This window comes from Falco rusticolus, chromosome 1 (genome assembly GCF_015220075.1).
Source record: "Falco rusticolus isolate bFalRus1 chromosome 1, bFalRus1.pri, whole genome shotgun sequence".
NCBI lineage: Eukaryota > Metazoa > Chordata > Aves > Falconiformes > Falconidae > Falco > Falco rusticolus.
In genome coordinates, this window is record NC_051187.1 from 55,700,874 (window position 1) to 55,725,496 (window position 24,623).

At 40.4% G+C, this 24,623-nt stretch overlaps 1 protein-coding gene across 2 annotated transcripts; it reads right to left on the reverse strand.

The window, feature by feature from the left end:
• Positions 1 to 9,948: 9,948 nt before the first annotated feature.
• On the reverse strand, positions 9,949 to 24,280 carry LOC119144438 (alcohol dehydrogenase 1). 2 transcript variants are annotated; one of them, XM_037379856.1, is made up of 9 exons: positions 24,187 to 24,280; positions 20,209 to 20,310; positions 18,898 to 19,036; positions 15,869 to 15,956; positions 15,554 to 15,773; positions 13,463 to 13,723; positions 13,144 to 13,279; positions 11,655 to 11,793; positions 9,949 to 10,299 (listed from the first exon to the last, which is right to left on the reverse strand). In XM_037379856.1, the coding sequence occupies exons 2-9, from the start codon at positions 20,284 to 20,286 to the stop codon at positions 10,275 to 10,277; spliced, it is 1,086 nt and encodes a 361-aa protein (XP_037235753.1). In that variant the 5' UTR covers positions 20,287 to 20,310; positions 24,187 to 24,280; the 3' UTR covers positions 9,949 to 10,274. The 2 variants fall into 2 exon arrangements, with proteins under 2 accessions (XP_037235753.1, XP_037235744.1); XM_037379847.1 differs by lacking the exon at positions 24,187 to 24,280 and adding an exon at positions 23,261 to 23,541.
• Positions 24,281 to 24,623: the final 343 nt, after the last annotated feature.

The following is a 24,623-nucleotide window of genomic DNA, read 5'->3' on the forward strand; positions in this document are numbered from 1 at the left end:
CTGTGTGAAGGCAGACCTGTTCCAGTGTAGGGTAAGGGACCTGCAGTGAAACGAAGTTTTGGCTGGGCCCTTGAGATCCCATCCTGCGGCCTTTGAAGCAAAGGGTCTGTTGCTACCAGTTGGGATCATTAACCTGTTCACGCTGTTGTTTCATTTTTCTGAAGAATCTCACTCCAGGCAGGGTAGGAAGGGCTTCTTGTGAGGTCTGCAGACATGGTTGTGTAAGACCAGGTCTTAGAACAGAACAGTTATGCCATGGGCTGTTGGGATTTTACGTGAGATGCTGGTGCTTGGGGAATGGTTGGGTGTAACTAAGTCCCCCTCAGTAAGAAATGGAATTTTTATTTTCCAGTGACAAGCTTAACAAGCTAAGTGAGTACCACAGTTAGACAACAGCACCAGCTTGGGGAAAAACAAACTTTAATAACACAACATAAACAACTATAGCATTTAATAAATAATATAAAAGTAGCATAACGTTTAATAACATAACTAAAATAAAAAAATAAATCTGTAGGCTCAGGAAAGCTGAAACCTTCCTAAAAGGTAATTTGGACAGTAAGAGTGCTGTATAGTTTTCACATATGGTGAAAGGCATTGAGAAGGAACGAAAGGATGTGTCTCCCCATGGCTTTCTTGAGCCTTTCCACTAGTTACCTCAGTTTGTGTTCACTGGCCACCACTAAAACTTTGTTGTTGAAATCAAAGCAGGTCTTGTCCATTTCCGTAGTTAAACTCAGCTCTGCCAGCCCCTTGTGTGGATTTCATGATCTTGGTCATGTCTGGTTTGTCAGTGCTTCCAAAAAGCCTCCAAACATTTTTCTGCTTAGCTGAAGTCTGCAGGTGCTCTGCTTTTGTTAGTATCTTTGGTATTCTGGAAACTGTTGGTACTGACTCTAGTAGGCAAAAGCACAGACACATAAATCATAACTCCTTAATGCTCATTGTCCAATTTCAATTTGTCCAATTTGTCCAAAGCAAATTGTCCAATTATCTTTTTTTAATTTTTCCTTCCCTTGCAGTTTTCTGATGCTGCCTCCAATGTTGCTGTGTACTATTGGAAGCCCCTGGATATGGTAAGTGGTTTTGCAATTTTCTTCCTATTCTCATTACTATGCGAGTAAATCAACTTACTGCACTGTGCTCTTGACTGAAGTATCTATGCTTTGTCATGCGTGTTTCAGGTTTATATATATAAGTTCTATAGGTGAGGGCTCCTAGTGCTACTGTGGTTTTTACATTGGGTTCGTTTTGCTGCTGTTCTAGCAGATGTTAATGTGCTAATCAGGAGCATCAGTTTGGATTGAGAAAAGAGGAGAGCATGGAAGCATTGTGAGCCATGTGGGAGTGAGGCCTTACAATCATGTTTTGGCTTGGAGGATGTTCTCTGTTCTGTGTGGCAAGTGGGGATAAAGCCCAAAAAACCTGTTTCGGATCTGTATTACTTTTGGTTTTTAAAAAACTTCTTTTTATTTTAAATTGTATTATTGTGTCCATCCTGGAGGCATTAATTTTTAGTGAGGGGTTTCTGTACCTTAATTTGATTTTGAAGTACAAGAAGATGTAGGGCAAGTAGTCACTTTCAAGCTTGGCAGCAATTATATTATAGAATCATAGAATGGTTTGGGTTGGAAGGGACCTTAAAGACCGAGCCAGGGGCATCTTCTAGTAGACCAGGTTGCTCAAAGCTGCATCCAACCTGGCCCTGAACACTTCCAGGGATGAGGCATCCACAGCTGCTCCTGGGCAGCCTCTTCCGGTGCCTTACCACCCTCACAGTAAAGAATTTCTTCCTAATATCTAACCTAAACCTATCCTCTTTCAGCTTATATGTATATGCTGAAAGTATATGCAAGTGATCTGCCAGGATGTTCATCCCAGGGCAGTCTGAGTACCAATTGCAGAAGCTGGCCATATGCCGCCATCAAAACTAGGAGGTGGTGGCTTGGTGCTGTAACTGCTGGCTGCAACCACACACACTGGTGAACAGATTGATGAGGCACAGGGAGGCTGCAGAGGACTGATATGCCTACCCACAGGCAAAACTGAAATGTGTTCACACAGACATTTATTTTCCCCAAACAGAAATGATGCTAGATTGACCCAAAGGTAATTTTTCCTCCGTTAATACAATTTCCTGAATAAAACCAGTGTAATTTAAGTGGGTTTGATAGATATATTTCCCTAGAAGAATCCCACTAAGCCTGGGATAACCTGTGCACAGATTTCAGCTGTGATGCTTAAGTGTAGCACTTTTTGTGGGGTGCTGCTCTCAAAACCATCCTTTTGAATTATGGTTTGTTTCCTATGAAGTACTGGAGGATAATAATTGAGTAGCAGTTAAAATACTAGAAATCCTTGTCTGTCTTCAAATTGGCATAAATTTATTTTTTAAAGTACAAATATAGCTAGTTGAAAAATGGAAATATTTTAAAACTCAATTTATTTCATTTAAATTGTTCAAAGCTGGTTGATATTTCTTTGGATAGTTCTTAGTTAATTAAAATATTCTAATTTTGTAAATACAAATATATTTAAAATATTCTTCAGTATTTCAAGAAACGGTTGGTTCCAAAGGAAAAATCTGAGCAACAACTTCACTAATTAACCCTAATATTCACTAATTAATCCTTGCATAATTCTAAAGTATATGAAAATAAAATAACTTTTCAAAACAAAGGCTTATGTTAATTAGTTGTATTTAAAATAAGTATGAAAGTGTCCATGACAGTTTTGCAATAGAGACACATGAGGCTGGGATAGTGAAAGCTTTTTAGTATTTTAGATATGGAAATAAGTAATTTGGGGAGATTTGTGGTTAAATATGCTCACTTATTTGCTTTCATTGAAAATTGAATAAAACACAAAAAGCTGATGTTTTATGTGCTGATTCTAATAAATTAATAGTAAATGAACAAAGCTAGGAAATTTTAAAGATACAAGTGGTGGAAGGGTTATGCTGGCACCTCCTTGCTTGGCACTTGACAGCATGTTCTTCTGGTATGTATAAATGTCTTTGCTCATCTTTCAAACATAGTTATTTGGTCAGCAGTGAAACCAGTGATGTTTTGGGAATCGAGCAGAATTTGATGAGCTCTCCAATTATCTGCTGAAATTTGAAGTCCTGCCCAGTTAGTGATTGCTATCAAAGGGGCAAGAGAATCTCCAAGTTACTGGAAAGTTAGCAGTAACACATTCACTGGCTCAAGGAAAGGGCAGCTGAACAGCTCTCCACTGGTGCTTGGCAGGTTGCAGCTGGTCAAAGAACTTAGCAGTGAGGATGGCAGAACGTTCTGTGGACAACCTCACAGGGCAAACCTCGGCCACAGGTGTCTGCTGCAGGCAGCTGCTGGAGCTGTGCAGAAATTCAACTCCCGCAGCATGTTCAGAAGCTGATGGGCAGTATGCATAGGAAGTAGTGGACAGGTAACCACTGGGTGGCACTGCTACAATGACAGAACTCGTCACTACTCAGAAGTGCTTCCACGCATTTTTACGTAGCAACAGTTCAAAATAATCGGTAAAGTGCAAGCTGCAATTGACTTAAGGCAGAGTTATTTTATAGCAATCGAATTTTGCTTCGTGTAGGTTTAGATTTTTTTAAAAAAAGCAATTGGGTTTTTTTTGTCCCAAACCTGCAGAAATCTATATATGTGTTTATATTTATTACAGAGTTGCTAGGCTAATTCATTACTTTTTTTGAGACTTGTCACTGCTACAAAATTAAGGCTGTGCAGATGTACATGTGGTGTTAGGGAAACGTGTATTGGGAGGAACTTCTTGTAGTGTTTTCTTGGTAGGGAAGTGCGAGAACTCAATTAAAACATTTAATGAGTTATTTTGGAGTTATCACCTTCAGTTTTATTTGTTTATGCTTTAAAAGTATTTAAGAGAATTATGGGTAACCTTTATAGCAGGGCAAAAAGTTCTGTGTGCAGAAGTTACAGCAAATTGGCAGACATGATGGTATTTGCTAATCTTTGATAACTAATTTGTGCATTCATGACGTGCTGTGTAATTGCTGATGGTGCTGAGGGGTTTCCAGAAGTTCAAAGGGCTGTGGATTGGAATAAGTTACTCAAAAGAGGGCAAAAGGCATTACAGTCTTATGGGTTCAATGTTCAGCACTCAAAGAAGGGTCTGTTGAGCAGAATAACCTGTTCACAGTGGTAATCCTGTTCGCTGGGGAAGGTTTTGCACAGTTGCGCTGTAATATTCTGTGGGACTTGGTGCTGGAAATACATTAAAAGCACGACAGCATTTGCAAAATGTGTGTATAAACATTACAGGATAACAACAAAGCTTTCTACTGCTTTGTACAATATGATTCAAATAATATACTGCTAATTACCATCCCTTATTACATTTCAGTGCTAACCATTCCATATTTGTGTGAGCTGCACTTTCTTAAAAACATATTAAGTTTTAATACATATTATTAAATATTAGATATTAAATCAATTTGTTAAATAATGAGACCAGCCAAAAATATAGCTTAAATTCAATTGAGAGTCTTCAAAAATTTAAGATCAATCCTTAGAAAATGAGGACAGTTTGATTGCTGCAACAAAGAAAATCAACCATGTAAAAGTTTGGTTTAAACTTCAGAAAAAAGCCCAACCCACAAACACAAAAAATTGATATATGGAGCTTGGATATGTATAGTATTCACTTACTGTCTTTAGACATTCCTGTTTCATTAGAGCTTTGGGCAACCTCATTGCTGTGGCTTGTTCATCAATTTAGTAGTATTTCTGGCCTTTGCCAGGCTGTGAAAGTGATAGTTTGATCGGTTGGCTCAGTAGCTTTTTTGTATCCCCATAAAAACTGTCCTCATGCTGAGGAGAAATTTGTCAAAGTTTTCTTCCCTTGCTCTTTGCTAAATTGTCCTTGACACAGATAGTCGCACTAAAGAAGAGTATGACAAAAATATTTGTGAAGACAAAGTACTTTCAAACATCCTTCAATAGAGATCTTTGTAACCTGTTAAATGATTCTCCCACCCCATGCTTCTTGGGTCTGCTCCAATCCTATGCAGTTCCTATTACATAAGCTGAAAATTTTATTGCTCTGTCCTGTCAGTTTATGATGGTTATATAATTAAGTAATGAAACTTTTGCAGCAAGGTAGAAATTTGCTCAAAGTTCCTGCAGTCAGGTGGAGTGCAGATGTACAAAGCCCTAGGTTCTGTAGGCTAACTCATCTTGAAACTCGCTTACTGTTGCCTAAAAGCCCAGACACATACTTCAGTTTGAAAGTGGAACACAGACTTCATTGCGCGTACACTTTCTTCATAAAGGCTCAGCACTGGGTACCTAAAGCTGTGGAAATAGCCTCATTGACTGCATGTTAATTTTCAGTTTTACATATGAATTAGCAGCAGGAATGAGGTTTTCTTGGAGCATTTGAAGATGTGTCTTTTTTTTTTCATTTTCTTTTTAAATGCATGACTCATAAGGCAGGGCAATATTCAGCTTCTATGATTAAATTAACAGTATTATTCTTTATATATTATAATTTATATATAATAAAATATATTAAATGAGCCTCATGAACAGTATAAGGAAGATTTGATTTTTTGGTAACTTAACCCTTTCCTGAAACCATAAGATTAAAAAACCATGATTGATTTTTGTCAAATAGCAATGTATATGACACCAGGACATGCAAATAAAATTTCTTTGCCATATAGTCAGATAACAGCTTTGGTACACTCTCCATGGTCTTCCAACCCGAAATGAAATCCATAAAACCAAGTTCTGTTAACAGTGAACAAACTGAATTGAATTAATAAATCAGGTTACAAGAAAAAACTATTTGATCCAAGATTAGACACCTGCCTGATTTTCTGCTTGATTCCCTACTTTAGTTTTCAAGCCAGTGGTCACACTTTCTTTTCTGATGCTTTTTTGTATTACCAGACACATACACATTTCACAAAAACTGTTACATCCAATTGATGGATGTTTCATGAGTACAGGAAATTAATTTAATATAAAACATCTCTCAAGTACCTAATTGATGCTGAGTATTCTGTATCTTTCCAGGTTAAATATACCCACCACGCTAAGCACTAATATACTGATACAGTAATAGTAATAAGCTGAATACTCTGGATACTGCATGAAATGTGCCTCAACAATCCTTTGGTTTTGAGGGACACCTGCTGAACAGAAGAAAAACACCATACCTATTACTAGTTAAACGCCAGATCTGTGCTGGTGGTTATTTTTCGGTTGTCTTTGCTATGAGTTTTGATTAAAAGTCAGTGTTTCGTCAGGATACCTTCATTGCTGTATTAGCAGTCAAGTGTTACTCCACAAATAGCTGATTTGTAAGGAGTCAAAATTATAAAGCTTTTTGTATTTGTTGATTTTAGGTATCACATAGTTTAGTTTTTGCTTGATGACACCCAAACAGCTTCAGTAATATCCTGGAGACAGGATATTTAATACATTAAATGCTGTTACACATCCAGTTACACTCTGAAAATAAAAAATTCCTTTGTTGTTGTATTCAGGTATGTGACTCCTAATAAACTGTGACTCTGAATGCTTTATTGCATCTTTTTTATTCAGTGTTTTGAGAAACTGAGAGACAAACAGGAGAGCCTTATATCACTATCAGAAATTGCAAGCCTCTACTAGGTATACTAACTGCTGAAACAGTGTCATGAAGGAATCTATGTTTTAAAAAGAATACATACCCTTTTTTGCTTCTGCTTTTCCTTTTGTATCTTTCCCAATTTCTGTGTTTCTCTTTCCTGGATACCAAAGATTATTTAGAATTAGATTTAGATTCTTGAAGCATGCATCATTTTTTTACTCTTATTTTCTATTAGAAGATTTGCAGATTTTCTGAGTTGTAAGTTTAATTTCTGAGGTTCCTAGAAGAATAAGGGATAAATCACTTTTGTAACGTTCAGTATATACACTGGGTGTAGTTGGCCAGGAGCCACCTATCACTACTCAGGAACTGTCTGGGAATTGGCCAGTGGGTGGATTGTATTGTGTCTCACTTGTTTTCCCTTGGGTTTTATTTCTCCCTTTCCCTCTCATCTTCATTACAATTTACAATTATTATTGTTGTTGTTGTTATTATTATTACTACTTTTTTTAAAAAACTTTAATTACTGAATTGTTCTTGTCTCAGCCCATGAGTTTTACCTTTATCTGATTCTCCTTCCCATCCCACAGGGCCGGGTATGTGTGTGGGTAAGAGTGAGTGAGCGTGGTACTTAGTTTCTGGCTGGGCTTAAACCATGACAGTATCTCAGCCCTGTTTCATGTGGTGGGGGAGGAGGTCAGCAGCACTTGCTGTTGGCAGGCTGAACGCCCAGCTCCCAAATCCCCGAGCCCATCTTTAGCTTCACTGATGCAGACTGGCAGCAGTGCTATGCCCCAGCAGCTGTCTGAGCTCTTGTCTGGGACACGGTGGCCCTGTGGTGTGTCAGTGCTTCCAGCCATGTGGAAGTGCTGCTGGGCAGCCTGTACCCCAGCCCTGCTGCTGCTGGTCAAGTCCAGCTTCTATATGATCATGGCCATGCTGCTGTGCTCCTGTAATAGAGGTGAACACCTGGCACTAGAGTGGCCATGCACTTCTGGATCATTGTGATCTGTATTTCAGGTGCCCAGGGATGTTAAACAGTTTTTCCCAGGAAAGTTTTCCTTTTTAATAGCTTTTTTGAGCACCTTTGGTACCCTCCATCGGACTGCAAGCACTGGTGATGTGTAATGTCCCAGGAATAAGGATTTTTAGAAGAAAGTTTTTAAAGTTTTCAGTATTCAGCCTGGTCTGCCTGCTGCATTTAAAAAAACAAGAAATCTATCATGACATGTGGTATGATTTATGTGTCTTGCAAGCAAAACACTTTTTTCATGTGTCCTGAGCACCTGAAGATATCTGACAGGCCTTCAACAAAACATTGGGCTGTCTCCCAATTATCTGTGTAGCACAGTGGGTTTTGTCACTGGGGTCCGTGCTCTCCATTTGATAACCTAGAAGCAGTAGAGGGGATTATGCTGTGTGGGAACAACCACTTGCCTGTGATGCATGGTCAGGGAGGGTGATCTTACAAGCATGTAAAAATAGAGCTGCCAGAGCCATGTCTCTGCATGCTGGAGCACATGATGCTGGAGCTATACAACTCACCTGTGCTGTTTCCTGGTGGACTTGCTGGGTGGTGGGATGTGGCAGGAGAGCAGAAACACGGGAGTGTTGAGGTATATGTGAAGCCAAGTGATGTTCAATAAACACTGACCTAGTTTAAGGTCTGAGGAAACACTTGTGCTTTGTCAGACAAGTTTGTCTCTTGGGAAATTATTTACTTTTTCATCACTTCTGCGGCTTTTTCATAGTGTCGTCATGTGCTAAGGGGCAGATCATGCTCTGATGGGAAGTGGTGGACCCTGCTGGTTCACAGGAAAGCTCCTAAATGGAGGCTCGCATGGCACTGCTGTGGGTGGCCCTGAACCTACCTGGATTACCTCAGAGTCAGGGAGCCAGTGGGAAGGTCTGTCAGAAACATGCTGTCCAGAGCTGCGCAATCATACAAACAAATTAATCTTCAGCTGAGTGTGGATGGAGATCTGCAGGGAGAAATACTGTAGGATAGTATGAACTATTTTTCATTCTCCAATTCCTTCATGTGAAGACACCACTAGATGGCTGCATTAAATCATTCTTATTAGAGACATTTTATAACAGGTTTATTGTTTTGGACCCCAGCAACTATCCTAATAAAGATACTAACAGCAGGTGTTTACTATGCTTTGCAGATTACAACAACAAAAATGGGCTTTGCGTGATCCTGAAGAGGACAGAAGTGAGGAGGTTTGTTGTACTTTATTCCCTAGCTCTATGGGTTTTTTTTTTTCTTCTACTTTGAATACTGTTGTTATATTGTCTACCATTCATGAAGTAAGGAATGCCTTGGAAAAAACATGTATCTGGCATATGGAGGATACTTTACCTCTCCATACTCCTTTCTGTCCTCAAGCTAGGTTTAAACAGGCCTTCTTTGGCTTCTGTTTAAGTCATGAGTTAAATGTACCTTAGCTGGTACAATAAACTAGCTTGGCCTCCACAGAAAACATTTTGTTAGAATACTCTGAGAATTGAGATATTATTACGCTCTTGTTTCTGCTGAATCCATGTTACTACAGATGAGATCAATTAAGTGGAATTAAATCCCCTCTCATTCTATTTTGAATAGTGATCCGGTTCACACTGTTGGTTCACACACAACCTGCCTTGGGAAGAGATCAGGACTCTCCAACTGAATTGCACCTGAAAAAAGTTTTTATGTTGCTGAAAAAATCTTCAGATCTGACTGCACAGGTAACCCCATAGGAACAAATACTGAAATCTGGATATTAAACACGTGTATGTATAATAAATTCAGCAATTAAGGATCTTCTGTTAAAGTCTAATCTCTTGGTAAACTTAGCATCAAATCATTAACCTAGCTGTGCAACTCCATGACTCTTTCTGCTGACATAAACAAGTCAGTCATCATTAGCACACAAGTCCTCTTACATCATGGGCTCTTCTACCGAGCTACCATGCACGTGAGTGCCTGCAAGCTCTGATTTGTACTTTCAAGAGATAATTCAATGTTGAATTATCACAAAGCAGAACACCACCACAGCAATTTTATATGGAATTCTTGAAAGTGTTTGAAAGTGTTAGTTTGGTAAAATATCCAGTGCCGAGACATTCTCCAGTGCCCAAGTCTATGATTTACTTAAATATAATTTACTGAAATTATTAATTCAAACATATGCTCACCGTAAGTTCTAATCTCTGCAGTAATTTCCTTGCCTGTCAGATAATGGAATACTAAAATTATTCAGGATGAATACATAGTTCTTACCTAGAGTTTTACTGTGCTGAGCTGCATGCAAAAATCTGTTAAGCTTGCAGTGTTATGAAGGCCCAAAGAAACAGTTTTCTTCAGTTTTCTTTTATTAAAATATTCCATATTGAAAGACATCTTTAAAAATCCAAACCTTTTATAACACCTGTGACAGCACCAAGTCCTGACTATTAAAAGAAAATTGCAGCACAGTACAGAGGATTTAAAGCAAGAATCAGGAGGAAGAGGTAGGAGGAAAAAGATTATTTCATTTATAAATGCTGTGCTTGAAGTCTAGGGTTTGAGCTTGATGGTGGTAGACCTTTCAGAAATGTCTTTGTTTTTCATACCAGTTGTATCAGAGGATAATGAATTTTGTACTGGTGCTGAGCCATCTGCTGCTTATCAGTTGAGAGTCCTAAAACACCAGGACACTGCGAATACTGCAAGATTAAATGACAAGTTAGTGACTGTAGAAAAGCCCCTGGGCTGACATCAGCCAAAGACTGCTTTTTCTCTGAAAATCTATGCTATTGCTGTCAACTAGGGTACTCCCTCCCGGCTCCCCCCAGCTCCAGCTTGCAGCAGAATGACAACAGATGTGCAAACTTTGCTGCAGATGCAGAGAACAAAATGCATGCCAGATTGCAAAGCCTTCACTCATGAAGTGCACGGCTTCTAGCAGTTAGTCACCACATATAGCCAGGGAAGTCCTTGGAGGGAGGCTTTGACACATCTTTGGAGTTACAAATGGCTGTAAGGGCAACCTCTGAACCCTACAGCTTAGTCTGCACTGAAACATTGAAGTGTCTCACTTGGTAAAAACTGTCAGCTGCAACATGCCTCTGTCTTCAGATTAACTGTCAGTATTTTAGCAAAGCTGATGGCACCTCTGCCCTCACCACTTTCCCCTGTGTGTTACACTAAAATCCAAAACTAATATTTACAGCCCATCTAAAATAAGGACAGTCAAAGAATGAAGTGTGTGCTGCCACAGTTAGAACCTGAGAACAAACCTCTGGGGCTAAATTCTTCTGTTATATGATTTTTATATTTAGAGTAAGTAACACCTAAAATAATTTGTATTTCCTGCTTCTACCAAGGAGAGTTTTCAATTATTCCTGTGGTGAATCTTGTCAATTTCAACTAACTTCCTATTTCAACACCCTATGAAAAGAGTCTGAGCTGAACTCTCACAATATTACAGGAATGCATGAGAGCTAAATTCTGAGTTTCCAATGTATATATACACCAAGTACTTTCCCTTTTGAAAAAGTATGAAATTTAAGGTAAACTACCCAGTGACTGTAGGACTAATTGCACTGGGGCTCTGTTCTGTAACTCACAGGAGGAATGGTGAGTTGCTGTTCCAGTAAACATAGTCTATTTCTGTGGTCCTGCTCCTCATCTTAAAACATTCCTTGGAATGTGATGTAGCTAAGCCCTGGCACCCTACAGCTTGGCATTCCCAGGCTCCCTTGCTTGTGTGCTCTTTTCCAATGGGTAATGGGAAGGGACTTCCTCATTTGTGTGGTCTTTTCTCCCTTTGTGACCCAGAGTCTTTGCTCAAACTAGAGTCTGAAAGTTCCTCTGCAAGGAAAGATGGGGCCCACTGCATTTCAAAAGCTAAAGCTTTACTTGTTTTGTTACTGTACTGCAACCCATGGACACAGACTGGACCAGATTAAGGAGCGTAGTGGGTTGCCTTCCCCATTTTCTGCCATGCAGTCATACTCTGTGTTACTGTACAGTTCCTTTAGATAATTTTGTAGAACCTTTACAATGAAACAATGTTTACCTCTTCCCTGTCCTTAACAGATCAAATCCTTCATTGATTTTAGTGAAAGGAAGTGTGTGTGTTATTAATGGATCCAAAACAATTTTTTTCTTCATGTAGTCAGCAACCAGTTTAGGGACTGAATCTTTACTCTTCCAGCCTGAAAAAAGACCACACAGACAACGGATAATGAAACATTAAATGCATGTGATAATAGATAAAACCCATGGCAGCTTAAATTTTTAAGTAAACTTTCTAGAGCAATATAGCATGATGAAATGTTGCAGCATGTAACCTTTGTAACAGAGTGCCAGCAGAAGAAACACAGATGAAATGCAGCTATTCTACACATGACAAACCCAGTCTTTTACTGACCAGTAAAAATTTGAATCTTTAAAGAAGCCAGACTGCCACCACATTAAATGCTAAATTAAATTAAAATATTAAATTAAAATTAAACTAATGTTTAATTAAAATATTAAATTTAAATTAAAACATTTATTTGATTTAATATTTAACTTGTCTATTGATACATTGTCCAGTAAATCACACATCATACAAAAGCCAGAGTGCTGACTTCAGTGTTGGTAACTGGAAACTTGATTGCCTGGTCAAAACTGAGGGAAAGTGGGTGGATGTGTCTTTCTTTTCTTACAAGCAGTATTAGATAAAGCTGTCTCACATAGTAGGAAACCCTTCCAGAGGAACTTAGTTTGTCTCTGCTATTTTATTCAGTGTCTATTGAATAGATCAAAGGAACTGGTTGTGAGGAAACCTGTTGTTGGAAACAAGTTTTCTGTGGCCTTCAGCATTGTGTTGAGTGAACTACAGCTTGCTGAGCATGGGACCCTGCTGGGATAGCTCAGGAAGGAGAAAGAACTGGAAGGGACTTATGGCAGCTGGCAAGGGGCTGAGCTTGGGGTCTGACCTATGCAGAAATCATCAGACCCCAATGTCCTTTAGGGTCCTGACTCTCCATCTCTCCCACTCCCTTTTTCTTTCCCTCTCTTTCTGTCTTTCTATCACTCTCATTCTCCTTTTTGCTCTTGCTCTTTTTCTCCCCTCCTCCTTTTCTTTTCCTCATTTTCTCTTGTTTCTCCCTTTGTTATTTTCTCTTATCTTCCTCCTTATTTATCTCTTTTTTCTTTTATTTTTATTTCTTCTTCTTCCTCTCCCCCTCCTTTTTTCTGTCTTCTTCTACCTTTCCCTCTTTTTCTCTCTCTTTTTTCATTTTTTCATCTTTTCTCCCATATTTTTCCCTTTTTCTATTTTTTTGTCTTTTTATCTCTTTCTCTGCCTCTTCTCTCCTTCTTCTCCTCTCCCTCCTTCTCTTGCCATTAACTAACAGTTCCCATAATTTATTCCCTTTGTGCTGCTTTGTCAGCAAAACAGGCATCAATATTACTTCCAACAGGACAACCTAAGCAATGAATTTATGTATATCCTATTTCATTCAAGAGGAGTTTCAAGTTTCCCAAGCCAGTTAAATCGTATCTTTCCAAGTCCTTACCTCCAAAGATGGACCCTTTCCAGGTGCGACCAGTGAAGAGGAGCATGGGGTCAAAAGTGATCTTTTGTGCTGCAGGTGGCACTCCCACAATCACACAGACACCGTAATTGTGCTGGCAACAGGCCAAGGCTGCAGTCTGCATTTGAAACAGAGGGACACCCTGGAGTCATGCAAGATTTGCTGCTGGGGCAAACAGGTTTGAAGTTAGCTTGATACTTTGCCAATAACTTTAGGCTCCTCACCCCTGGTGCTTAGTGTGTTAGTGAAGAGAGAGCTGACAAGCTAACACCTCATTTGACGGCAGTTTTGGGTTGCATACCATGGTTTCAGTACAACCGATGACCTCAAAGGAGTAGTCTACGCCATGGCCGGTCATTTCAATCAACACTTCGTGAATAGGCTTCTCAAAATCTTTAGGGTTGACACAATCTGTGGCTCCCAGCTCTTTGGCCGTGGCAAACTTGTTGCTGTTGATATCAATAGCAATGATGCGTGAAGCTCCAGCTGCCTTGCAGCCCATGACAACAGAGAGGCCAACTCCTCCAAGGCCAAAGATGGCACAGGTGGAGCCTGGTTCCACCTATAATAATGACAGAAACATGGCATGCTGTTACAGTATAGGTAAATTACACTGTGGGTTTTTTTTTTTGTGGTTTGTTTTTTTTTTTTTTTAAACAGTGCAACATGTTTTTTTCACTTAAGCTACTTCTTGTAATTCAGAGATTACCTGCTGATAAGGAATTGGCACATGCATACCTACTATTGCAGTATAGTCCTACATGTGACTAAGATAAATTGTTCGTAAAAATACATATCTGAGACCAGGTTTTCATTACATGTCTCAGCTTCAGGTTTAGATACACATTTTTTTATGATGCTTTATATTCCAGTGCTGTAGTGCCACAGCGACAGCTGTAAAAGTCACAGTCATATATTGCTACAGATTTTAAGTGTTGCATATATAGGCTTCCATGTATTCCCAGAATTAAAATGAAACAAATCACCTCTGTTGTAACATTTTTTCTAGGGATGATATTAATAAATGATAAGGAGTATTTTTATGGATTTTGAATTAAGACTTCAGAGTACCTTAGAGACAGATAAACTGAAGTAGGCAAAGAACTACCATCTTCCAGGTTCTTCTGGAAACTATGCTAAGGCACATGGAAAATAAAGAGGCAATTTGTGACAGCCAGCATGGCTTCACTAAGGGCAAATCATGCCTGACAAATCCAGTGGCCTTCTAACAACAGGGTTCCAGTGCTGATGGATGAGGGAAGAGCAACTGACATCATCTGCCTGGACTTGTGCAAAGCTTTTGACGCTGTCCCGCATGACATCCTTGTCTCTAAACTGAGATTGGAGAGACATGGATTTGATGGATGGACTGCTTAGTGGATAAGGAACAGGCTGGATGGTCACAGTCAAAGGTCAATGGCTTGACGTTCAGGTGGAGACCAGTGACAAGCGGCATTCCTCAATGGTCAGTATTGGGACCAGCACTGTTTAACATCTTTTTCAGCAACATGGACACTGGGCTTGAGTGCACTCCCAGCAAGTCTCAACAAGGCCAAGTGCATGGTCCCCTGCACATGGGTCAGGGCAATCTCAAGCACAAATAAAGTCTGGGTGGAAAAGAACCCAACAGAAGCTCAACATGACCAGGCAGTGTGCACCTGCAGCCCAGAAAGCCAGATGTACATTGAGCCACATCAAAAGAAGCATGGCCAGCAGGTCAAGGGAGGTGATTCTCCCCCTCTACTCTGCTCTCATGAGACCCCACCTGGTACACTGCCTTCAGCTCTGGGGCCCCCAACATAAGGACATGGAGCTGCTGGAGCGGGTCCAGAGGAGGGCCACAAAGATGATGAGAGGGCTGGAGCACCTCTCCTGTGAAGACAGGCGGAGAGAGTTGGGGTTGTTCAGCCTGGAGAAGAGAAGGCTCTGGGGAGACACTATTGCAGCCTTCCAATACCTAATGGGGGCTTACAAGAAAGCTGGTAAAGAACATTTTACGAGGACCTGTAGTGACAGGGCAAGAAGAAATGGCTTTCAACTGAAAGAAGTAGATTTAGATTAGATATTAGGAAGAAATTCTTTACTGTGAGGGTGGTGAGGCACTGGAACAGGTGGCCCAGAGCAGCTGTGGATGCCTCATCCCTGGCAGTGTTCAGGGCCAGGCTGGATGGGTGGTCTGGTGGAAGGTATTCCTGCCCATGGCAGGGGGGTTGGAACTTTATGATCTTTAAGGTCCCTTCCAACCCAAACCATTCTATGGTTCTGCAATTCTTTCCATCCTGGACTCAGTGGAGTCTATTCTGCCTGGCTGCCATGCTGACAACCTGCTTGAAGGCCACACAATCTTGAACAGACTCCATGAGATACCAGAAACATCTGCCATGATACTTACCTTGGCAGTTTGCAGAGCAGCCCCATAACCAGTTGAAAATCCACAGCCCATTAGACAAACTTTTTCCAGAGGGGCAGCAGAATCAATTTTGGCTACAGCAGTTTCATGCACTACTGTGTATTCAGTGAAGGTACTTGTACCAAAAAAATGGTGAATTGCTTTTCCTTTACAGGTGAATCTAGTGGTGCCATCAGGCATTAATCCAACATTTGAACCAGTGCTGTTTGAAAGATGACCAGAAATAATGGCAAGTGAAATATCAGTTTTGTATAAATAAAAATCAAATAAGGGTTGTTGATAAACAGGAAAACTCACTCATTTTTACTGCACAGATTACTTTTGGTGCTTAAGCAGGTGTTGCACTCCCCACACTGTGGAAGAAAGAGTGGAATAACTTTGTCTCCTACAAATGAAACAGTAATGACAGAACGTTAGCAAAGGCAAATGAAGCATGCAGGTAAAAACATGAAGAAAGTGTACTTAATCCCTAGGCAAATGTGCACTAGGAGTGCAGTGCTGATTTTATTTCCTTCTGCTGCCCTTGGAAGATAAACCATCTCTCTCTCATAAAGGACATCATTATGGCAAAGTTATGACAACTAATTTCTATATGCAAAATTCCTGCTGTCTTTCATAGACCTGAGTCTGAGCTATGTCATAAACCTCTGTTGGCTACTAGCATCCATAAAGTACTCATTCAACAGTTTATTGCATCTTCTACTTAAAAGGAAAACAAACAGGTAAAGAAACAGAGATAAAAATTGACAACCACTAGGACAGAAAATTGGAGTGCCAAGATAACAGGGCTGTAAATTGTGCATACAAAGAATGGGAAATTAATCATTAATTTGCCAGCCCTTGAGTCTTTCTTATTTGCAGTCTGGTTACTGTTGCATTGGAGTAAAGGCAGATGAAATATTTGTCAGCAAAGCAGTGGCACACACAAGCTAAGACAACATCTCTAATTCTCTGTAGTGGGTTTGCATGGCAAGGTTTGGTAGCAGGGGGCTACAGGGGTGATTTCTGTAAGAAAATGCCAGAAGCTTCCCCCATGTCCAACAGAGCCAATGCCAACCAGCTCCAAGATGGACCCACCGCTGACCAAGGCCACACTAATCAGCAACAGTGGTAGCACCTCTGTGATAACATATTGAAGAAGGGGGAAAAAAATTCTGCGCAAAAACCCCACAACAACCCAGCAGCAGAAGAGAGGAGTGAGAATATGCGAGAGCAACAACTCTGCAAACACTGAGCTCAGTGGAGAAGCAGGGGGAGGAGGTGCTCCAAGCACTGGAGCAGAGATTCCCCTGCAGCCTGCGGTGAAGACCATGGTGAGGCAGGCTGTGCCCCTGCAGCCTATGGAGGTTAATGGTGGAGCAGATATCCACCTGCAGCCTGTGGAGTATCACACGCCAGAGCAGGTGGATGCCTGGAGGAGACTGTGACCCTGTGGGAAGCCGGCGCTGGAGCAGGTTTGCTGGCAGGACTTGTGACCCAGTGGGGACCCACACTGGAGCAGTCTGTTCCTGAAGGATTGCACCCCATGGCAGGGACCCACACTGGAGCAGGAGAAGAGTGTGAGAAGGAAGTAGCAGCAGAAACAACATCCGATGAACTGATCACAGCCCCATTCCCTGTTCCCCTGCGCCGCTCAGGGGGAGGAGGCAGAAAACTCAGGCAATCAAGGTGTTTTTTTCTGATTTGAATGGTAATGAATTAAACTAATTTTCCCCAAGTTGAGTCTGTTTTGTTCATGACAGTAATTGCTGAATAATCTCCCTGTCCTTACCTCAACCCACAAGCCTTTTGTTGTATTTTCTTTCCCCTGTCTGGTTGAGAAGGGGAGTGGTGGGCACTTGGTAATCAGCCAGGGTCAAGCCACCACATTCTCTATCACAAGTATATGATGAACAAAGTAGCACATAGCTTCCCATGCAATCTTTTACTGCTATACATCCTTGCTGTGGAAAATGCATGGTGAAACACTAAGTCTCTGAACAGGTAATCCCTAATACAGGTCAGTTTGATTTGGCAGTTCTACAATGTGGCTAACCCTCGGCACATTGAAAGTTAGGGGAAGTCTTTGATTTCTATTTAAAAATGGAAAAAGCCTACAGAACATGAAATGCCCCCACTACCCTGACCCTCAGTTAACTTAGAACTGCGACATGGGCTTAGTAATCATTCTGCTAAAGAAACTTTACAAATCTTGGAGCCTTTTTTAGAACTTCAAGTCATAAATCAAGCAACATCGAAGAAACATGATTTTTTGTTCAGGGCTGCTGTTTCAGCTCACCTGGTAACACATGGCAGCTAGAATTAGACAACAGAGTGCTTTATGAACCCAAACATAAGAGAAAAAGCAGTTAGAGCTATCACTGAAGCTTGAATTATACATATTTGGAGTGAAAGCAGTAATCTTATAAAACTTTTTCTTCTCACACATACCAACCTGCTTTGGACAGACTTCATACTTGTTGCCAGTATGAACAAAGACACTGGAAGCACAGAGGTGTTAAAAGTGAACTACTTAGGTACTGTAACAAACTATCTGGGTAAAATTGAGCATTTCTATGCAGATTTTGTTCACTGCCTATTTTGTATTAATAATCTAGCCCTTAGAATTTGTTCGGTCCTGTAAAAGTGTATATATCTCCCATCTCATCTTGTAGCAGTCGGAGGAAAATCAGCATCTTTCACCGATTTTATCTACCCACTGTGGTTCAAAGAGAGTGTAGCAAGAAGAAGAGCTGGTCCAGATAAGTGTCCTCAGAGTGACCTAGCTCACAGCAAGCAGTGCTGACTCACCTGTATTGGTGCTGCACACAAGCAAAGCCTGCAGCAGGGTGGGCACCCTCATCATGCCCTGATATTTTAAAGTGAAGTACTCAAACACACAGACCTAAGTTCTGGTCTACTGAAGTTAATGGATTATTTAGCTGTTAGGAGAATTAAAAGAAGGTGTTCTGACATGTTGTCTAGTGCTTTGCCTTATTCTTGAGACAGATTAGTTGTGTAAACAGTGTTTAAAGAACCTGCAGCTAATACCTGATTTCCTATGACCAAAGGCAAAGAATCTATCTGCTTAAGCCCACGACAGAAAAAGTGCTATGTAAGGGGAAAGCAAGGTGCAGATCTTTTTGCCAAAACCAAAATAAATTGAATAGAACAATCTGAAAATTATCAAGATTGGGAACACAGAAAGATATAAATAGCATGTAGTATCCTTCAGAGAATCCTTGAAAAATCTCAAGAGTTGGAGCATTTTCCTCTGCAATATGAGTACTCACACATGTAATCATCTTTGACTTAAAACAGTTTGGAAACTCAGCACAATTTCATACCTGGTTTGATTGAAGTTACTCCCTGCCCAACACTCTCCACAACACCAGCTGCTTCATGCCCAAGAATTATTGGAAAAGGCATAACCAGTCCACCAGTTATCACATGGTCATCAGAGCGACAGATCCCTGTGGCCACAATCTGATTTAGAGGAAAGACAAGATTGTTTTAGCATTTAACTATGTCATGTTACATGCTGAAGTGAAATGATATCATGTACTTGGAGGAGTCACTTGCTTCCCTCCAAAATCACTTGTGCACACAAAAAATCTACAAGTAAAATTTTGATTGTGTGATTCATGATTTGCATGGTTTGTATTAGTCTTTGATCTACAAAGCAAGGCATTTTGTTAATGTTTGCTATGCACTACTGAGCTCTATAGGGAGCCTGATTATCTGGCAGAACCTATGTTCTAGCAATACAATCATATATGAAGAACAGAATAAAATTATTTCTAATATCTATATATAAATACATGAATAGAAAAAGCTATTAATACAGAAGTATTTCAAAATTATGTAAATATAGATTAACTAGCACGTTATTTCTAAACAGAAATAATACATATTTTATGTTCCTTATTTTTAGATTATATTGGAATATATCATATAATGTTATATAAAATATGGTATCACGGTATAATACATATATATAATAATGTTGTTATATATAATAATCTATTTTAAGTATACATTATGTTATATATGCAAAAAGTTAGGCTAGCTACACATAGATCACATTTTGCCTTTTCTTGCAGGTAATACAACGGTATTTCTTTTGAAACATTCAGGTATGTCGTTAAAACTTTTATTCTGACAAATGGAGTTATCAACCCCATGAGAGGGTTCTCCTCACTTGTGTAACACTTGAAATTGCTCTAAAATGAAAAGAGCCGCTGTATTCCACTGTAAAAGTTCCTGAAATGTAACAGATGCTCAATACTCATTTAAAAAAGAAAGCTCCCAGCCCTACTGAGTAGCACAGATTCAAACAAACTAAAAGAGAATGTCTTGCTCCATGCTACAAGAGATTCAGATTTTTGCCTTGTCCTGTAGTTTATTCAGCCCATTAGAAGCACAGGTGTCTTAGTAAACAAAACCCCAACCCTAATTTTTTTTTTTTTTTTTTTTTTTTTACAAGAACCTCATGATCAAATTTAGGACTTGAAGCACATTCTGTAAGAGTTCACTGAATAGTAACTACTCACCTGTACGTTTTCTGACTGGATCCTAAAAGTTTATAGAAATAATTCTAACAAACAGCAAGATAGAATGCAGGTCATAATAGTTGTTTTAAATTTTAATTTTAGTACCTTTATGCGAACTTCATGTGCTTTTGGTGGGGCAACTTCCACTTCCTCAATAGAAAAGGGTTTATTGGCTTCCCACATTACTGCTGCTTTGCATTTAATAACCTGCAAACAGAGAAAAGAAAAAGGGAATAGCACTTGCATTTACAAGTCACCACAGAGATAGATACTTACATTTCTGCCTGTGAAATTCCTGCTCATATTGGGGGTGGGTGGGGAAATTACAGGAAAAAAACAAACAAAACCCCCCAAGTGCAAAACACAAAAAAAAGCCAACACCAAAGCACAGTGTAAGCCCATTTATTCCCCCCCCCCCCAAGATCATGTCTGACTTTGTTCATATTTCTGTCATATGAAGTTTTCAGCAACATGTATAATAGTCTCCTAAGATAACTGTATACCTTATCCATCTTCATTGCTCCTCTGTTTCTAACTTCCGTGGATAATTATTTTTGCTGTGTTGGATTACTGGTGTCTTCTTTGAGATGGCACACTAAATGATGCCGTATACTGGGCTGTGATAAAGTCTGTATTGCCTAGAACTGCCCGTGTTGGGAACTGACAAAATTGTTCAAAATGGAATTCAGAGCCTAATACTGTTTATAAATATTTTATTACAGCCCAAATTCACCCATGAGGTGATGGCTGAGGGGACACCAATGTAAAATGACATAGCACTATACAGAGGTAATCTAACAACAGTCCCTTTAGTGCAAGATTATCTGTGCTAAGGTACCTTGCTTCTCAAAAGGAATATTTAACTCAAGCGGGGTTACTCCCAACACCCAATACAGCATTTTTTCTGTTAGGCTGTAGTTTGTCCATTAGCTCCGCAGGCTTTGTCCAGGTGCTGACGAGCCTCAGGGCTCCTCTGATAGTCTGCCACAGAGAAAAACGCACTCAGAAAAGAGAGGAGAATTGTCCACTCCTCATCCCAGGCTCTGAGGCAGGTTTCCACCCTGTAAGCTCACTCCTAGTGTATTCAAAGGTAGCAGGGCTTCTCTGTCCCCATATTCATTCCTGCTCTTCCTTGGTGGTCTCTGCCCATCCCAGGACTTTAAAGGACTCCAGGCCCTGAAATATGATTTTCTATTTCACCATTATGGTGGCACTCTTAAGTCTTCAGTCACTCCGTTAAGTCCTACTGACTGCAGACATTCAGGTGGCATTATCTTGAGAGGGAAATGGAGGCAAATTGAGTCCATGATGCAAGATTAGCACATGCGTAAGTATCTTGCATGACTGGGACAACTTAACACCAGTGTGCTGCAGAGTTCTCAGGTCAAGAAAACCAAATAAAACAACTTTTTAGTTTTAAAGCTTTTGAAATAGAAGTAGAAATAATGTCTAATTATCAACAAATTATCAACTGGTTACAAAGCAAATAATTACTAGGAACAAACACAGGAAATAGTGCATTTTCAGCAGCCAAACCTGAAGTGGGAAAGAGCACACTTTGAAAAAGACAGACTCTAGAGAGGTTTGCATTACATTTAACATTTCATGTGTCAAATGCAAGCATGATTAGTAAAAAATTCACCAGTGAGGCCAAAGATCACGTTTTAAAGGGTCACATTTTCTAGGGAGCTTACTAAAAAAAAAACAAACCAACAAAAAACCTTCTGTATTTATACTGTATCCCACACAGCACAATAATGATTTCACAGCCTGCACGTGCAAAACACAGTGTTTATAAGAACAAAGGTAACCAAGAACTGTGGATTTCTGAGAACAATTAGACACTGGTTAACTATGTGTTCTTCTGATGGCTGACTCCCTGTGAGCTTTTACTGACTGTAACAGGATCCCACAGATGCACCAACAGCACACTATCACCCATTTCATCTATTAAGGCAAGCACTAGCTGGAGTAACAGGGTGTTTTTCAGCTCTTACATTCTACCAGCCTTACAAGTTACTGCAGCAGGGGAGGATAAGTCAGAAACACACCCTTTTACAGAGCATAAAGATTATGCTGCTTGATCACATAAACTGCACAATAACTCACCTATTACTCCAAGATAAACACAGTGAAAACAAGGCAGTTTAGCTATATCACCACACTTCATTTACTGTCCTCAGTCCAAGGCTGGGCAGAGGACTGAACTCAGTGAATTTACCTACAAGTGAACTGCAATTTGTTTTACATTTGAGGTATCGCAGAATTAAAGAGAGCAAAATTTTCCCCCCTCTTATTTTGTTTGGTTTTAGAATACTGAAGACAGCTGGCAGTAAACAGCAAATGATCCTGACGCTTTCTTAAGGCACATTCCGGCAAGGTACATGCCTTCACTCATTTTCCATATCTGGGTTCCTGTCCATCAACCTCTCTTGCATGTCTCTGTGTGTATGTTGGTATCTCTCAGGTAGTGCAAGAAGCAAAACATACTGTTTTCAGCAGTGGTATTAACCTACATCTCTCTTGTCACTTACTTGCTAGCAAAGATGTAAATACTAATTTCAGTCCCAGCTCAGTACTGCATTACATGTGATACTTACTTTTCCTCATTAGCTAAAATTCCAGACTTTTTATACACATATTCAAATTTCATGATTGTTTTAACATCAGCACAGTTACACCCTGAAATTTAACACAATATTAACTGTCGGGTTTCTTTTAGAACACAAACTGATATGAATTATAAAGAAGCTAAAAATAGTTTAAATCACTGTGGGATCTTAGAATGGAAAATGATAGAGCTGATAAATACATTGATCTCAATACTTAATACATTGTATCATATTAAAAACTGTCCAATGAAAGATTAAAATTAGTTTGCTAACCCTGGGGAAAGGAAGATTATTCTTATTCTGGTGCTGTCACCTTAAGTTGGCCCAGTGTTTAATAAAATAAATTGTTGCCTTGAAAAGTGTAACAACCATTTCCTAGGAGAGTACAGCAGCCTACAAGTAAAGGCAGCTCTGCTGTACTAGCTTCCTCCAAAACTATCTGTGCTATACTACCAGGACTTACGGTGTTCCTGGAAAGAAACGGCATTTCAAACTGCTTTCACAGTTGCAGTGAAGAACCTTCTCAAATATACACTTTTGCTTACTTTGCCTGCCATGCTCATGTTGACCAGCGTGTCTGTCTTGCCACCACTGACTTCGCGCACCAAGGAGACGCTCAGCTGCAAAGCAGTCAGGTTGCCGATACCCCAAGCCCTCCCAGCACACTGGGAGCCAGTCTTGTGATGTGCTCCTGCAGGTGCACTGCTCTGGCCTTTTAGCCAAGCCTCTCAGCTCAGAGTCCCGCCCTTAATCAGCCAAAGCGCTAGAATGAAAACAAACCACCCACCTGCAGAAACCTGGCTCTTTGCAGGGCTTCTGCCTCCCCGATTCCCTTGTCACACTCTTCCCCACCCTTGTCACCTCCCACCCACGGCGGAGCCCTGGCTGGAAGCTCTCCCCTCTTCCCACCTCCCTGGGAGCCTGCCCTCCAAACCCACTGCTCCCAGTGGCACTGCAGCTGCAAAGAGAACAGGGGACAGTGGCTCTTGAAGTCTCAGCGGCAGGGACACAGTGAGAATCTGAAGGCTTTGCTGAATCCCTTTGCTGACGCTCACAAGAGCCCAGCGGAGATAGTAAAATATCAGTTGGGAAAGATTGGATGGCCAACCTCACAAAGCAAAAATGATTCATACCTCTTGCAGCTAGAGGAAAATCTGGTCCCTGACTCCGTGCATGCCCCAGATACCCAGGCTTGTCTGACCTGAGCGTGGAGTGATGGCTAAAGACCTCAGAGCAGAAGGCTGGGCTTCTCTGGGAAAGTGTATGCAATACCACTATCACAGAGGATGCTTTGTCATGTCAAGTTGAAAATTTGTGAGGTGTGGTGCAATTAAAAGATTGGTAGTATAACACAAAATGTCAACAATATGTATATAAAAACCCCTCTAAATTCTCAAAAGTAAGGACTTCAAGGTGGAAGACATAATCTGTGCCCTCTGTGTCAAAATATATCCAAAACAACGTGACTTACCTTCCTGTAATGTGCTGACAGTTTTACAAAGCCTCAGGAGGTAAGACCTAGTGACTTGTACTTCCTAGAAAAACTTGCTTGTATCAGAAGGAAGATTTCTAGTCCAGTCTATTCCTTGACAGTTATCTTTCTCCTTTCCTCACTTCTATATTTCCCATCCCTCTTCCTTATTGGTCTCTTCTTTGATCCCTTTATGTTTCCTTTGACCTCGAAACTCTCCTCATCTCTTTAGCTATATGCACATCATTCCACAAAATGATTTTTTCAGGGAATGGAGCTGAGACCATCCGGAACCTATCTTCTTTGGCCAGAGTGGGTATCTCCAACTGGGAACACTGGGCAGTAGATGATGCCTGCAGCCTGTGCAGGGGTAGGTGGCATGGTCTTTAGGAAGAAGGTTGCCAGAAAAAGGACTGCATATCGTGCCAGTGAAGTAC

Bases quoted from the DNA above. Each gene is read 5' to 3' on its own strand.
- LOC119144438 (XM_037379847.1), bottom strand. The intron at 15,774-15,868 runs GTGAGTTTTCCT...TCTTTCAAACAG, and splicing joins AATCTGTGCAGTAAAAATGA to CACTGGTTCAAATGTTGGAT. The intron at 10,300-11,654 runs GTAAACATTGTT...TTAATCTTGCAG, and splicing joins CTGTTAAGGACAGGGAAGAG to TATTCGCAGTGTCCTGGTGT.